We start from the raw sequence: 17,228 nt of genomic DNA, 5'->3' as shown, positions 1-17,228 counted from the left end.
AAATCTGTCTGTATTAATCCATTTTCTAGTTGTAGAAATATTTTATGTTGTAGTAATTAATTTTAGTATATTTATATTATGTATAATATAAAATAAAAAATAATATAATATAACTAAAAAAATATTACTTTAAATCTTTTGTAACATTTTTTAAGTGTTATAAAAACTATCTATAGTAATATTTTTCTAAGTGTTACAAAAAATATTTATGGTAACATTTTTTTAAGTGTTACATAAAATATCTATTGTAATATTTTTTAAATGTTACAAAATATATTTATTGTAACATTTCTTTAAATGTTACTAAAAAAAGTCTATTATAACATTTTTCATAATATTACTATAGAAAATCTATTGTAATATTTTTACCAAGTATTATTAAATTTTTTAAAAAATGTTAGTAAAACTTTTTAATAAAATATGATATATTTAATATTTGTTAAAATATTACTAATATATATAGATAATATTTTAATATGATTTAATAATATTTTTTAAATATTAGTAAAAGTCAATTATATAGTAGTGATTCTTGTTGATTTGTCAACACATTAATTATGGTTGACTGGTTCTTCCATAATAAGTTTCCACTTTCCAACTTTACACGGTTTAGCTTGGAATTCTTGATGTTAATCATTCATTCGCAGGGAATAAGGACTTATAATAAAATCCAAATGAAAGAAAAGAAAGATACATTATTACTAACATCCAAATGGGAATAGAAAAAAAAACCAAAGACTCTAAAGTTAAATAATGTGTAGATAACACGTCGAGTTTTTTTTTTTTTTTTTTTTTTGAGGTCACTAATTTTATATATTTATTTATATATTTTAAAATAAAGAATATTTTTCACGATCAATAACATCGAGCCTTAGCCAAATTTTATATCGAAGATGTTGATATTACTAATAATAGCTACTTCTATCCGTTTATAACGTAAAATATTTATTATTTTGTGTTTTACACAAAAATTCTTTGCATAGTTAACTAACTTACTGACCCCTTCAACTTACTCTCATAACAATGTCCGTTGCGTTGCTGTGTTGTTACTTGGTGAATAATGCACTTACTAGTTACTATGCCGATGAATCTTGTGTTGGGTTTTTTTCTCTCCTTTGTGAGGCCCAAGCCCAACATTTTGAAGGTGTCTCTTGCACCCATTGTGCCACAATCCTAATTCAGATTTTTGGGGGTCATTGAGAGTGAGAGAGAGTAGCCACCAAGTGAGAGAGAAGGGAAAAACAGAATTCCCGTTTTTGCCCAAAGCAGTAAATCTCAAATGGCAGTTTCTCAATTGTTCACCGTTGGATCGGCTTGAAATTTAAACTGCGTGTTCCTATCATCTTGTTCTTCATTCTGGTCGGTGGAGATGTTGATTGGAGATTTGCAGTGAGAGAAATTGGCTTTGCAAGAGAGAAATTAGGTTTCCCGTTTTTACACAGAGCAGCAATTTTGGAACGGTATTTTCTCATTCTTTCACCGTTGGATCGACGTGAAATTTGAACTGTAGATTCTTCACATCTAGTTCTTCATTCTGGACGGTGAAGATTTTAATTGGAGGTCTGCAGAGGGAGAAATTGGCTTCGACAGTAGCTCTGTTTTTGGGTATATTTCATCTTCTTGCTTTTCATTTGTGAGCTTTGGTGCTTTGATGTTTTGGCTGGTTATATGCACATTTTTGTGCTTTGTTTGAGACTCTCTTGTACCTCATTTGATTATAGTGGAGCTATTTCATTGGTCTGGACGACTCGTGGTTTTTACCTCTCACATTGAGGGAGTTTTCCACGTTAAAATCTCGGTGTGTTCTTATTATTGCTTTACTTGCTATATTTGCTTGTTATAGTTGCTGCCATATTGTGTTGTGAGTGCTTCCATATTGTTCTTGTATTGGACATTTGTGTCGTTTCCGCTGCTAGGCTCTTTTCATACTGGCATCAGAGCTTGTTGGTATTTTTCTGGGCTTGTGAGTTTGTGAACAATGGAAGCTAATACTAATACTAGTAGGATGATCACTCTTAATGGTCCTAATTATGATTTGTGGAAGTAAAAAATGGAAGATTTGCTTTATGTCAAGAATTTTCATCAACCAGTTTTTGGTACAGAGAAGCCTAATGATAAATCTGATGATGATTGGACTTTGTTGCATAGACAAGTCTGTGGATATATTAGGCAGTGGGTTGACGATAATGTGTTGAACCATATTATTGGAGAGACACATGCTCGGACTCTTTGGATTAAGCTTGAACAGTTGTATGCTCGAAAAACTGGGAATAACAAGATGTTTTTGATCAAGCAGTTGTTGGCTTTGAAGTATACAGATGGGACATCAATGACAGATCACTTGAATAATTTCCATGGAATTATGAATCAGTTATCTTCCATGGGTATCAAGTTTGATGAAGAGGTTCAAGGATTGTTACTTCTTGGCTCCTTACCAGACTCGTGGGAAATTCTCAGAATGTCATTGTCCAATTCTGCTCCTGATGGTGTAATCTCTATGGATCTTGCCAAGAGCAGTGTTTTGAATGAAGAGATGAGAAGAAAGTCACAAGGTACATCGACTACACATTCAGATGTTCTTGTTTCTGAGTCTAGGGGGAGAAGCAAAAGTCGAGGTCCTAAAGGTAGAGATCAAAGCAGAAGCAAGTCTCGAGGAAAGTATAAGAATATTGAATGTCATCATTGTGGTCAAAAGGGACATGTGAAGAAATTTTGTTGGCAGCTAAAGAAGGAGAAAGCCAAGGCAAGTAAAGACAAGAGCACAAATAAAGATGATGGTAGCAAGGAAGACAAGGTTAATGTAACTCATGATGATTTTCTTGTTGTTGAGGAGTTTGAATCTGTTAACCTTGTTGATAATAGCACTAGTTGGGTGATTGATAGCGGTGCTTCTATTCATGTTACATCTAGGAGGGATTTGTTTACGTCCTATACTCCTGGTGATTTTGGTGATGTAAAAATGGCTCATCAAGGTGTTGCAAAATGTGCCGGTGTTGGACAGGTTTGCTTGGAAACCTCCAATGGTACCAAGTTGACTTTGAAGCGTGTGAAGCATGTTCCAGATATTCGGTTGAACTTACTTTCTGTTGGTAAGTTGTGTGATGAAGACTTGGATAGCTCATTCTCTCGTGATAAGTGGAAGCTCACCAAGGGTTCCATGGTTGTTGCTAGAGGTACTCGACACTCTACTCTTTATTTAACTCAAGCAAAGATTGTGAAAGATGTTGTTAATGCTGCTGAGTTTGTTGATGAAACTGATTTATGGCATAAGAGATTATGTCATATGAGTGAGAAGGGCATGAATATGTTATCCAAGAGAAATCTTTTATCTGGTTGTAAGGTTGCTTTGCAAAAGTGCAACCATTGCTTTGCTGGGAAACAGAACAGGGTTTCTTTCAAGAGCCACCCACCTTCAAGGAAGTCAGAGATACTTGACTTGGTGCATTCTGATGTATGTGGGCCGATGAAGACAAGAACACTTGGAGGGTCTATCTATTTCGTAACCTTTATTGATGATCATTCTAGGAAATTATGGGTTTACACTTTGAAGACCAAAGATCAAGTTTTGAATGTGTTCAAGCAATTTCAAGCTTCTGTTGAAAGAGAAACTGGGAAGAAGTTGAAATGTATTCGTACTGACAATGGTGGTGAGTACTCAGGTCCATTTGATGCTTATTGTAAAGAGCATGGTATAAGACATCAGAAGACTCCTCCGAAGACTCCTCAGTTGAATGGCTTGGCTGAAAGGATGAACAGAACATTGGTTGAAAGAGTTAGGTGCTTATTGTCACAGTCTGGATTGGCAAAATCCTTTTGGGGTGAAGCTTTGAGCACTGTTGTTCATGTCTTGAACCGGACACCGTGTGTTCCCTTGCAATTTGAAGTGCCAGAGAAGGTATGGTCAGGTAAAGATGTTTCTTATGATCATTTAAGAGTCTTTGGATGTAAAGCTTTTGTTCATATTCCTAAAGATGAGAGATCTAAGCTTGATGTAAAAACTAGGCAATGTATTTTTATTGGCTATGGCATGGATGAGTTTGGTTATAGGTTTTATGATCCTGTTAACAAGAAGGTGATTCGGAGTAGAGATGTTGTCTTTGTTGAAGACCAAACATTGAAGGATGTTGATAATGCGGAAAAGCCAATGGTTCAGCCTAGTGATGATTTTTCTGACTTGGATATTACTCCCTCTATGCCTATGGTAGAAGATGGTAGAGTTGAAGCTCAAAATAATGAGCATGATACAAGTGCAAGTGAAGATGGAACAGTTGATCCAATACTTGATGAAGTTGGTGATGATGATCAAGATGAAGAACCAGCTTTAGAAATTCCTGCAAATGCACTTAGAAGGTCTACAAGAGAGAGAAAGCCTTTGTCAAGGTATTCTCCACATGAGTTTGTTTTGTTGACTGATGGGGGAGAACCTGAATGCTTTGGAGAGGCTGTTGAAGATGAAAGCAAAGCTCAATGGCTTGAAGCTATGCAAGAAGAAATGAAGTCCTTGCTTGAGAATGATACCTATGAGTTGGTGAAGCTACCGAAGGGTATGCGAGTTTTGAAGAACAAATGGGTATTCAGAATCAAGAATGAAGAACACAATTCTAAGCCTCGGTATAAGGCTAGATTGGTTGTTAGAGGCTTTAGCCAGAGAAAAGGTGTTGATTATGAGGAGATCTTTTCTCCTGTTGTGAGGATGTCATCCATTCGTGCTGTGCTTGGATTAGCAGCGTCTCTTGATTTGGAGATTGAGCAAATGGATGTGAAGACAGCTTTTCTTCATGGTGATTTAGACAAGGAGATTTACATGGAGCAACCGGAGGGCTTTGTTGTTAAAGGAAAGGAAGATTTTGTGTGCAAGCTTAAGAAGAGTCTTTATGGGTTGAAGCAAGCTCCAAGACAGTGGTACAAGAAGTTTGAATCTGTTATGGGGAAGCATGGTTACCGTAAGACAACTTCAGATCATTGTGTATTTGTGCAAAAATTTTCTGATGATGATTTTATCATTTTTTTGCTTTATGTGGATGATATTTTGATTGTGGGCAAGAATGCTTTGAGGATTAATGAGTTGAAGAAACAATTGAGTAAGTTCTTTGCTATGAAGGACTTGGGTCCTGCCAAACAAATTTTGGGTATGACTATTACTCGTTATAGAGATTCCAAGAAGCTTTATTTGTCACAGGAGAAGTACATAAAGAAGGTGCTTCAAAGGTTTGGCATGAATGATGCCAAATGTGTTGCTAGTTCTTTTGCTCCTCATTTTAAGTTAAGTACCAAGCAGTGTCCAACCACTGATGAGGAGAAACAAGCAATGGATGAAATTCCTTATGCCTCAGCTGTTGGAAGCTTGATGTATGCTATGGTGTGTACTAGACCAGACATTGCTCATGCAGTTGGTACTGTGAGTCGTTTTCTCTCTAATCCAGGTAAAGAACATTGGAATGCTGTTAAATGGATTATGAGATATCTCAAAGGTACAACTAACTTGAGTTTGAGTTTTGGTGGTGAGAAACCTTTGCTAGTTGGCTTTACTGATGCAGACATGGCAGGAGATATTGATTCTCGAAAGTCTACTTCAGGTTATTTGGTCAAGTTTGCAGGGGGAGCTATTTCATGGCAGTCAAGGCTACAAAAGTGTGTTGCACTTTCTACCACAGAGGCAGAGTTTATTGCAGCAACTGAAGCATGTAAAGCGTTGTTGTGGATGAAGAAGTTTCTTGCAGCACTTGGTTTCAAGCAAGACCGTTATGTGTTGTTGTGTGATAGCCAAAGTGCTATTCATCTTGCCAAGAATTCTACTTTTCATCCAAGATCTAAACATATTGATGTTAGGTATCACTGGATACGGGATGTGTTAGATTTCAAGTTGTTGGAACTTGAGAAAGTTCACACTGATGACAATGGTGCTGATATGATGACAAAAGCATTGTCAAGAGAATAGTTTGAAACATGTTGTTTGATCGCCGGAATGGCGAGAGCCTCCACCTAGTCGAGAAGGGGGAGATTTGTTGGGTTTTTTTCTCTCCTTTGTGAGGCCCAAGCCCAACATTTTAAGGGTGTCTCTTGCACCCATTGTGCCACAACCCTAATTCAGATTTTTGGGGGTCATTGAGAGTGAGAGAGAGTAGCCACCAAGTGAGAGAGAAGGGAAAAACAGAATTTCTGTTTTTGCCCAAAGCAGTAAATCTCAAATGGCAGTTTCTCAATTGTTCACCGTTGGATCGGCTTGAAATTTAAACTGCATGTTCCTATCATCTTGTTCTTCATTCTGGTCGGTGGAGATGTTGATTGGAGATTTGCAGTGAGAGAAATTGGCTTTGCAAGAGAGAAATTAGGTTTCCCGTTTTTACACAGAGCAGCAATTTTGGAACGGTATTTTCTCATTCTTTCACCGTTGGATCGACGTGAAATTTGAACTGTAGATTCTTCACATCTAGTTCTTCATTCTGGACGGTGAAGATTTTAATTGGAGGTCTGCAGAGGGAGAAATTGGCTTCGACAGTAGCTCTGTTTTTGGGTATATTTCATCTTCTTGCTTTTCATTTGTGAGCTTTGGTGCTTTGATGTTTTGGCTGGTTATATGCACATTTTTGTGCTTTGTTTGAGACTCTCTTGTACCTCATTTGATTATAGTGGAGCTATTTCATTGGTCTGGATGACTCGTGGTTTTTACCTCTCACATTGAAGGGGTTTTCCACGTTAAAATCTCGGTGTGTTCTTATTATTGCTTTACTTGCTATATTTGCTTGTTATAGTTGCTGCCATATTATGTTGTGAGTGCTTCCATATTGTTCTTGTATTGGACATTTGTGTCGTTTCCGCTGCTAGGCTCTTTTCATCTTGTGCCTCTTTGTGTTTTTGGATAGTAGGGAATATACTTTAAGGAACCAAAACCAAAATAATAGGCTTCTTATGTTACGTTATTATAAGAAATTAAATGGCCTAACTTACTCTAAAAATATACTAATAAGAAATAAGGGTTGCCTTATATTTATAAGAATTATTTTAGGATTAGACAAAGATTTGGAGTGTGAAATTTAAAGACGGTTTGATGAATTTGTTGTGGTGTGAGAGTTTGGTCCAATGACAATTTTTAATTTTTGCTCTGATATTATATAAGAAATTAAATGAATCTAAGTTACTCTAAAAATTAGTTCAAAAAATAAGAATTGTTTTATATTTATAAAAACTATCATACTCTTAATTTTAGACAATAGAAGATTTAATAGTTATGGTATTAGATTTTAGGGTACATATAAAAATGGCTGCGTTCCTCAATGTTCAAACAAATTTCAAATCCTAAATTACAAACACTTTGTGTTCTATATATAAATGAAAACAAAGACCAAGACTTTAGAGTTATGTTACAATAGACAAAGTATCTGTGTAGATAACAAGACGAATTTTTTTGAGGTCATTAATTTTCTTTTTTATTTAAATATTTTAAAATAAATAATTTTTCACTATCAACAACAATGACACCACTAAATCAAATTTTTCCCACATTCCAATTTGAATAGTGACCGGCATTAATATAATAAGAGTGTTAGGACAACAAGTTTTGTATTTTGTACTCCTTAATTAGTTATCATTAGTGTTTTTAATGGTGCAAGATTATATCTAATGATGTGAGATTGCTCTTTTTTTTATGATTAAGTATTGGCCAAATTTTAATAAAAGTGTTTGTTCCCTCAACTTTCTCTTAATATAATTGATCACAATACGAATATAATATACTAAAAATCAATTATTAAATTAATTATTTATATAAAATATATATATTAAAATATAAAATATAAATTAAAAATAATTTAAAAAATTTAAATAAAATTTTAATTTATATGTCATTTTAGAAAGTTATATATATATTATAATTTATATTCAGTTTTTCAACATCAAAATACTAATACTAATTAGAAAAGTCTAGGGACCAGCAACTTTGTTAAATTCTGGCCAGCATGTAACCAGCAAAGAAAAGTGAGTCATTGGATAAAAATTCACATCAATCTCACACCATTAAAACCATCATTGATGGCTATTTGATGGCTACAAATTACAAAAGTTGCTGGTCCCCTAGCATTTCTCATAATAATTTTTAGATATTAATGAGTCAAAGAGTAATTTTTAATAAATTTTAAAAAATTATTTATTTTTTTATTTTAAATTTATAAATTTGTAAAAAATGTAAATTTTTTTTTAGATTTTTAAGTGGTAACATTAAGCCACATATATTAGTAGTGGTGGAGCATTTCAAATTAAAATGTGTCTAGAGCCATTATAAATAGTAGAAAGGAGTTGAATGTGGAAACACACAGAAACATGTCTCCAAACACAAACACTTACACTGGCATGCTTGTGCTTATCTTTGTTCACCTTTATTGCATGACGTTGCTAACGTCTTCTGAGTCAGAGTTGATTGAGTGCATTCCAAGTGAGCGCGAAGCACTTCTAAGATTCAAGCATCATCTCACTGACCCTTCCAACAGGCTCTCTTCTTGGAATGCTTCCAATCCCAATTGCTGCCACTGGGATTATGTTGTTTGTAGTCATCTAACTTTCCACATCCTTCACCTTCACCTCAACACTACTCTACCATTACAATCAGAATATGATGAATATCCCTTTCCCGTTGCTGTCTCGCTCGCTTACGAGAGGTCCAGGTTTAGTGGAGCGATAAATGATTCTGTTGTTGAATTGAAACATCTGAATTACTTGGACTTGAGCGGCAATAGTTTTGGAGGTATGCAATTTCCTACTTTCCTTTTTCGAATCACCTCCTTAACTCACCTTGACCTCTCTTATTCCGAATTTGATGGCAACATTCCTCATCAGATTGGGAATCTCTCTAATTTGCTCTATCTTGACCTACCATATGTTGCCTATGGAAAACTTCCACATCAAATTGGCAATCTCACCAATTTAATCCATCTTGGCCTCCCAAGTTATTATGATGAATCATTGGTTGTTGAAAATGCTGATTGGCTTTTGGGTCTTACCTCCCTTGAGTATCTTGATTTGAGTGGTGCTAACCTATCCAAATCATTTAATTGGCTACACACTATGCAAGCTCTCCCTTCTTTGCAAGACTTAAACTTACAAGCTTGTAGTTTGGGTGATTATAAGCAACCATCCAAACTTAACTTTTCGTCCCTGCTTTCTCTCACCATTTCTGTTGCTCCCAAGTGGGTCTTTCAGTTGCACAAACTTGTTTCTCTTACATACCGTTCACATTATAATAGCTCGGTTGATATTGGAGGTCCAATTCCCGATGGTATTCAAAACCTTACCATGCTTGAAAATCTTGATTTGTCACTCAATTCATTCTCATCCCATATACCAGATTGGTTATACGGTCTTCATCGTCTCAAATCTTTGAACTTAGAAGATAACCATCTGACTGGGACTATTTCTAATACTTTGGGGAATTTGACTTCTCTTGTTACCCTTGATTTGTCAGACAATCAGTTTGAAGGAGAAATTCCAACTGTTTTGGGGAATTTGACTTCTCTTGTTAGCCTTGATTTGTCAGACAATCAGTTTGAAGGAGGAATAGCATCCTCTTTTAGAAAGCTATGCAATTTGAGACACATCTATTTCTCATATCTCAAATGCAATCAACAACTTTCTGAAATCTTACAAATTCTCATCCCATGTGTTTCTCATCAACTCAACACTCTTGTGGCTTCAACTTCTCAAATCTCAGGTCACCTCACCAATCAACTTGAAATGTTTCAAAATCTTGAAATGCTTGATCTCTCCAGCAACAAGATTATTGGAGAACTTCCTCAATCATTCACAAAGCTTTCCTCATTAAGATTTGTCGATTTCTCCGAAAATCATCTTACTGGAAATCCATTTAAAATTCTTGCATCATTTACTAAATTGTTATATCTTGCCATAGATGACAATTTATTTCAAGGGATTGTACATGAAGATGACCTTGCCAATTTCACTACTTTACAAGTGCTTTCAGCATCAAGTAACAATTTCACTTTAAAAGTGAATCCCAGTTGGAAACCAAAATTTCAACTTTCTCACTTGAAAATGAGCTCGTGGAAGTTAGGTCCAAGCTTTCCATCATGGATTCAGTCACAAAATGATCTTCAATATTTGGATCTATCTAAGGCTGGGATTTCTGATTCCATTCCCATTTGGTTTTGGGAAACAAGTTATTATCATTATGAGTATTTGAACTTGTCTCACAATCATATCCATGGCAAGCTCCCAAAAGAATCAAAGATTTTCAAATTTTTTGGAGCAGTTGATCTTAGCTCAAACAATCTTCATGGAAATTTACCCTCTGTGAGTGAGGATGTGGTTTGGGTAGATCTCTCGCATAATTCATTTTATGGGTTATTAATGGATTTTCTTTGTCAAAAATCTGACATACCAAAAGGCTTAGGAATCCTCAATCTTGCATCAAACAACTTATCTGGAAAAATTCCCAACTGTTGGAGGATGTGGCCATACCTAGGGGAGGTCAACTTAGAAAGCAACTCTTTTATTGGAAGCTTGCCTGCTTCCATGGGCTCTTTATCAAGCCTACGATTTTTGCGTATACGAAACAACACACTCTCTGGAAAATTTCCTGTCAGTTTAAAGGAAAACAAGGAGTTGATTTTGTTGGATCTTGGAGAAAATAACCTCACTGGGAATATTCCTAGATGGGTTGGAGAAAGGTTGGTAAATTTAAAATTTCTTCGGCTGCGATCCAATAATCTTTCTGGTAACATTCCCAGCGGATTATGTGATATGAAGTTTCTCCAAGTTTTGGACCTTGCACTAAATAATTTGTCAGGCACTATACCAAATTGTTTGAACCATTTGAGTGCCATGATAAATAAAACTAGTGCAAGTTCATCCTTCCATGAATACATGGGATATGCAAGTGATACTATAAGCATGTTCCTATGGGTGAAAGGAAATGATGCTGAGTACAACAACATTCTGGGCTTAGTGAAAAACATTGATCTTTCATCTAATAAATTGTCTGGGGGAATACCAATGGAAATCACAAACCTATCTGGTCTGATTTATTTGAACTTGTCCAAGAATGAGTTAAGTGGTCACATCCCTCAAAGTATTGGCAATATGGAGTTATTGGAATCCATTGATTTCTCAGGCAACCAACTCACAGGGGAGATCCCTCAAAGCATCACAAACTTGAACTTCCTAAACAAGCTAGACTTGTCCTACAATCACCTGGAGGGCAAAATCCCAACGGGCACTCAGTTGCAAAGCTTTGAAGCATCCAGTTTTGTAGGCAACAAGCTATGTGGTCCACCATTGCTGCTCAAGTGTAGCATGGAGGGCGAAGTTCCTGATGAGAATGAAAAAGAGAGAAAGAATGATGGAGTGAAGTGGTTATTTGTGAGTGTGGCCTTTGGATTTATAGTGGGATTTTGGGGATTTGTTGGTCCATTGTTCATATACAAATCATGGAGGTATGCATATTACAGTTTCCTTGATGACATGTGGTACAAACTCCAATCATGTATGTGACTTTATGTTTCTAATGTTTTAATTTTCTGGTTTTTCTTTTGTGTGTATGTGATGAGTTTGTAATGTTTTCTTTGTTTTCCCCTTTTCTTGTATAATAGTGGAAATAAAAATGAATATGCACTTGTCCTGCTTGGCTTGTTAAAATGTAATCCACTTAGTATTGTTGTCGCTATAATAATAACAATGTGAGTTAGATTTATCATTGGCTTTCAGACATTTTGCGGTGCTTAGCAATGCTGATGATGAGCAAGGTTATATAGTTTTCTCACACTACCAACTACCAAGCTTTTTGAAAATTATTGACTTCACTCCTTAACTACTTAACTACGATGAAGTTAAATAGAATTTTTTAGATTCAAATAAGATATTTTAAATTAACAATTATATAAAATTTAAAAATTGATACTTTAAATATTAAGTATTATATTTTAAATTTTGATAGTATAAAAATAAAAGATCGACTAATATTAATAGAAAATAGGCCATCGAATATTTCTCTAAGCATAGTTGGCACAATTATTTTATTTACTCTTGCTTAAAGCTTAAATTGTTTATTTGGCGTAATGCATGCATACATAGTTACATATACAATTTCGCTACGTTATTAACAGCCAATTTCTACTAATTCTAATTTATAACGGTATTTAATAGAAGTATCTTTGTGGATGTGTCTAATAAAAATATTTTTTTTTATAGTTGTGTCTAATAAAAATATCTTTATAGATGTATTTTCTAGATGTCTCTCTTTATACATGTATTTAAAATATAATAATTAATTATTGTTGATAATAAGTTAGCAGATAGTATATTGGTACCCTATACTTTTTCTTACACATATGATCAAACATGATGAAATTTATTACACAAAAACCATTAAAGACGGTGTCTGATTATCAATCCCACTTGTGGTCTCTCGTCTCTGTCCAAATTTATTTAATTTATTAATAGATTGAAGTTATTGATTTAAAAATAAATATTATAAAATCGTAAGTTAAAATAACAATTTTACTAATAAATATATAATGATTAGCATATGTAAAATTTATGAACCTGGGTGTTATGTTGAAATAGCGGCCTCCTTGAATTAGGTAGAGAAAGGCAGTCAATGAATTAAAGTAACGTTGAATCACGTTTTTGTTGCACAATTCGATCTATGCTTTTGATGAGCCCCAATGGAACGTAGCATGCATGGACGCGGTACGAAGCATAAAGTGAGAGCACTAACCCACGTACTACACACTAATAGTGGAAACACTAGCCATTATAAATAAGAGAAGACAAAGGAGTTGAAGGTGAAAACACATGCAAATACAAACATGTCTCCAAACACTCACACTCGCATGCTTATTATTGTGCTTATATTTCTTCATCTTTATTGCCTATCCTCTGAGTCGGAGTCTATTATTGAGTGCATTCCAAGTGAGCGCGAAGTACTTCTAAGATTTAAGCATCATCTCATTGACCATACAAATAAGCTCTCTTCTTGGAATGCTTCCAATCCCAATTGCTGCAATTGGGATTATGTTGTTTGCAGCCATGTAACTGGCCACGTCCTTCAGCTTCACCTAAACACTTCAGGGCACGATTGTGATGAATTTTATTCTTGTATTGGAGGTGACATATCTGATTCTGTGGTTGAATTGAAGCATTTGAATTACTTGAACTTGAGCGGTAATTATTTTGGAGGTAAGCAAATTCCTACTTTCCTTTCTGAAATCACCTCCTTAACTCACCTTGACCTTTCTGATTCTGGATTTCAAGGAAAGATTCCTCACCAGATTCGAAATCTCTCAAATTTGATCTATCTTGACCTCTCACATGTGGCCTGTGGAAAACTTCCTCATCAAATTGGGAACCTTACCAATTTGATCCATCTTGGACTCCAAAGTAATTCTTATGAACTATTAGTCATTGAAAATGCTGATTGGCTTTCAGCTCTTACATCCCTTGAATATCTTGATTTGAGTGGTGCAAACCTATCCACATCACTTGATTGGCTACACATTATGCAAGCTCTCCCTTCTTTGCAAGAGCTACACTTGCTAGATTGCAGTCTGAGTGATTATAAGCAACCACCCAAACTTAACTTTTCTTCTTTGCTCTCTCTCAGCATTTCTGTTGCCCCCAAGTGGATCTTTCAGTTGAACAAACTTGTTTCTCTTAAATGTCAATCAAACTGTTACTCTAATGATATTGATAGTCCAATTCCTGATGGTATTCAAAATCTTACCATGCTTGAAAATCTTGATTTGTCATACAATTTATTCTCATCCAATATACCAGATTGGTTATATGGTCTTCATCATCTTAAAGTTTTGAACTTAGATGATAACTATCTGAGATGGACTAATGCTTTTGGAAATTTGACTTCTCTTGTTAGCCTTGATTTGTCATCCAATCAGATTGAAGGAGCAATCCCAACTCTTTTGGGAAATTTTACTTCTTTGGCTAGTCTAGATATTTCAGATAATCAGCTTGAAGGGGAAATTCCAACCTTTTTGGAAAATTTGACTTCTTTGGTCAGTCTTGATATATCAGGTAATCAATTTGAAGGAGGGATTCCAACCTCTTTTAAAAAGTTATGCAACTTGAGAGACTTGTCTTTCTCAAATCTCAAATGCAATCAACAATTTAATGAAATCTTATACATTCTCACCCCATGTGTTTCTCACCAACTCAAGAGTCTTGTGGCTTTCGGTTCTCAAATCTCAGGTCATCTCTCAAATCAACTTGGAATGTTCAAAAATCTTGAAAAACTTGGTCTCTCTAACAACTCGATCATTGGAGAAATTCCTCAATCATTAGCAGAGCTTTCATCGTTAAAACATGCTGAATTCTCCAGAAATCAACTTAGTGGAAATCCATTTAAAATCCTTGGACCACTTCCCAAGTTGACTTTTCTTGCCATAGGTGACAATTTATTTCAAGGAATTGTACATGAAGATGACCTTGAGAATTTTCCTGCATTGCGGGTGCTTTCAGCATCAGCTAACAATTTAGCTTTAAAAGTGACCCCCAGTTGGAAACCAAAATTTCAACTGAAGATTTTGCTGATGAGCTCGTGGAAGTTAGGTCCAAGCTTTCCATCATGGATTCAGTCACAAAAGAATCTTGAATATTTGGATATGTCTAACGTAGGGATATCTGATTCCATTCCCACAGGGTTTTGGGAAACAAGTAGTTCTTCTTATTTGAACTTCTCTCACAATCATATCCATGGCAAGCTCCCAAAAGCATTAAAGGTTCAAGAATTTTTCCAAATAGTTGATCTTAGCTCAAATCATCTTTATGGAAATTTACCTTCTGTGGGTGATAATATGATTTGGCTAGATCTGTCACATAATTCATTTTCTGGGTCAATAACAGATTTTCTTTGTCAAAAATCTGACAATTCAAATTGGTTACAAATTCTCAATCTTGCATCAAACAACTTATCAGGAAGAATTCCCAACTGTTGGAGAATGTGGCCAGAACTAGTGGAAGTCAACTTAGAAAGCAACTGTTTTATTGGAAGCTTACCTTCTTCCATGGGCTCCTTATCAAACCTACAACAATTGCGTATACGCAATAACACACACTCTGGAAAATTTCCTGCCAGTTTAAAGAGAAACAGGAAATTGATATCATTGGATCTTGGAGAGAATAATCTCACAGGAGATATTCCAGCATGGGTTGGAGAAAGGCTAACAAATTTAAAATTTCTTCGGCTTCGATCCAACCATCTTTCAGGAAACATTCCCAACACAATATGTGGTATGGAGTCTCTCCAGGATTTGGACCTTGCAAGAAACAAATTGTCAGGCAATATTCCAAATTGTTTGAACCACTTGAGTGCCATGATAAATAAAGTGGGTGAAATTAGCGAAACTCTATCCAGTGTCTTTATGAATAATGCTATCATTAGCATGGTCCTGTGGGTGAAAGGAATGGATATTGAGTACAGCAGTATTCTCGGCTTAGTGAAAAACATTGATCTTTCAGCCAATAAATTGTCGGGAGAAATACCAATGGAAATCACAGACTTGTCTGGTTTGGTTTATTTGAACTTGTCCAAGAATGAATTAACTGGTCACATCCCTCAAAGTATTGGCAATATGGAGTCATTGGAATCCATTGATTTCTCAGGCAACCAACTCACAGGGGATACCCCTCAGAGCATTACAAACTTGAGCTTTCTCAACAAGCTCGACTTGTCCTACAATCACTTGGAGGGTCAAATCCCAACAGGCACTCAATTGCAAACCTTTGAAGCATCCAGTTTTGTCGGCAACAATCTCTGTGGTCCACCATTGCAGCTCAGCTGTACAGTTCCTGATGATGATGCAAATGACAGTAATGAGAAAGAGAGAAAGAAGCACAATGGAGTGAATTGGTTCTTTGTGTTTATGGCTTTTGGATTTATTGTGGGATTCTGGGGATTTGTTGGTCCATTGTTCATATTCAAATCATGGAGCTATGCCTATTTCCGTTTTCTTGATGACATGGGCTACAAACTTCAATCATGTTTGGGAATTTTAAGTTTGTAATTAGTTTCTTTTGTGATGTATTCTTGTTTTATGTGTGCTGTAAGAAATAAATAAAAAATCAATATGCACTACTTGTCCAGCTTGTTTAAAAGTCTATCAATAAAAATCAATGTTTCTCTTTTTCTTCTAATTTTCAAATGGATATCAGGGAAGTTTGCTAAGTAATTTTAGATTTCTTGAAGCTATGATATAGCAGAGAGAAAACAGAGAAGACAGTATCAGAGTTTAACATGCCAGAGTTGGAGATAGTTCTGCATTTGTACCTAACCAATGCAATTTCAACTCAACAAGATTTACCTGTACAAATGAGCACCGGTGGAACTTGACACAAAATTTTGGGGCCATATAGAAGATAATTGTCAAAATATTTTTGATATGGACTCCATTTAAGATAAGCTCGTCTAATCTCATCTCTCCGGTTTGAGTGATATTGTCAAATTTAAAGCCGTTTTTCAGGGTCTCGTTCCAAAAAATTAAGGTCAAACTCATCAGATGTAATTTTTTGAACTTTTGAAGGTTGTATCTCACTTTTTTCGTAATTCATTAAAGTAGAAGAACTATGTACAGGTGTTTATATTGTAAAAATTAATAAATTATATGTTCTCCTTCTTAAATATTAACCTTCCTCTTAAAAAATCATCAATTATTTGATTTTTCATTATTATTTTATATAAAAATTTGAATATATATCCTGTAGAATATGTAAAGAAGAAGTTAGAAAGACAAATATTAAAATTTATAATATTTATTGAATTTTTTTATCAATTTATACAAATACAATAATATTAATACTTATTAAATATTCTATTATTTTTTATCATATAAAAAATTAAATTAAATAAATAGTAAAATATAAAATAATATTAAATTAAATAAATATCTAATTTTTTATATTTGAACTTAAAGGTAGAAAGAGTGTTGCTTATTGAATTTATTGAGTACTTTAAGTCATAATAAAGTATTTAAATCAATTGAATTATTTTTTATCTTTTGAAAAAATACTACTAATTTTTTTATAAAAAGTTTGGGGGGTCGATGGCCCTCCTTGTCTGAATTAAGCTCCGCCACTGCAAATTAGGGCACAAAAATAACGATGCAATAATAATGTTGAAGTAAATAATAACTGTGAAAGCTTGGCATACCTACCTATTTTAGTTGACTTGATACTATAAAGCCATTAGAAGATTAGATGCTGTTTTTGTT

The 17,228-nt window shown here is 34.7% G+C and overlaps 2 protein-coding genes across 2 annotated transcripts; both read left to right on the top strand.

Moving 5' to 3' along the window:
- The first annotated feature begins 8,260 nt into the window (after nucleotides 1–8,260).
- LOC112756036 (receptor-like protein EIX2) lies at nucleotides 8,261–11,643 on the top strand. The gene has a single exon (XM_025804440.2). The coding sequence runs from the start codon at nucleotides 8,317–8,319 to the stop codon at nucleotides 11,497–11,499; it is 3,183 nt and encodes a 1,060-aa protein (XP_025660225.1). The 5' UTR covers nucleotides 8,261–8,316; the 3' UTR covers nucleotides 11,500–11,643.
- Nucleotides 11,644–12,799: 1,156 nt separating this feature from the next.
- LOC112756035 (receptor-like protein EIX2) lies at nucleotides 12,800–16,155 on the top strand. The gene has a single exon (XM_029293924.2). It carries the CDS (start codon nucleotides 12,816–12,818, stop codon nucleotides 16,023–16,025), a length of 3,210 nt encoding a protein of 1,069 aa, XP_029149757.1. The 5' UTR covers nucleotides 12,800–12,815; the 3' UTR covers nucleotides 16,026–16,155.
- Nucleotides 16,156–17,228: the final 1,073 nt, after the last annotated feature.

This window comes from Arachis hypogaea, chromosome 6, assembly GCF_003086295.3.
Source record: "Arachis hypogaea cultivar Tifrunner chromosome 6, arahy.Tifrunner.gnm2.J5K5, whole genome shotgun sequence".
NCBI classification, from domain to species: Eukaryota; Viridiplantae; Streptophyta; class Magnoliopsida; order Fabales; family Fabaceae; genus Arachis; species Arachis hypogaea.
This window is presented reverse-complemented; position numbering and strand designations above follow the sequence as displayed.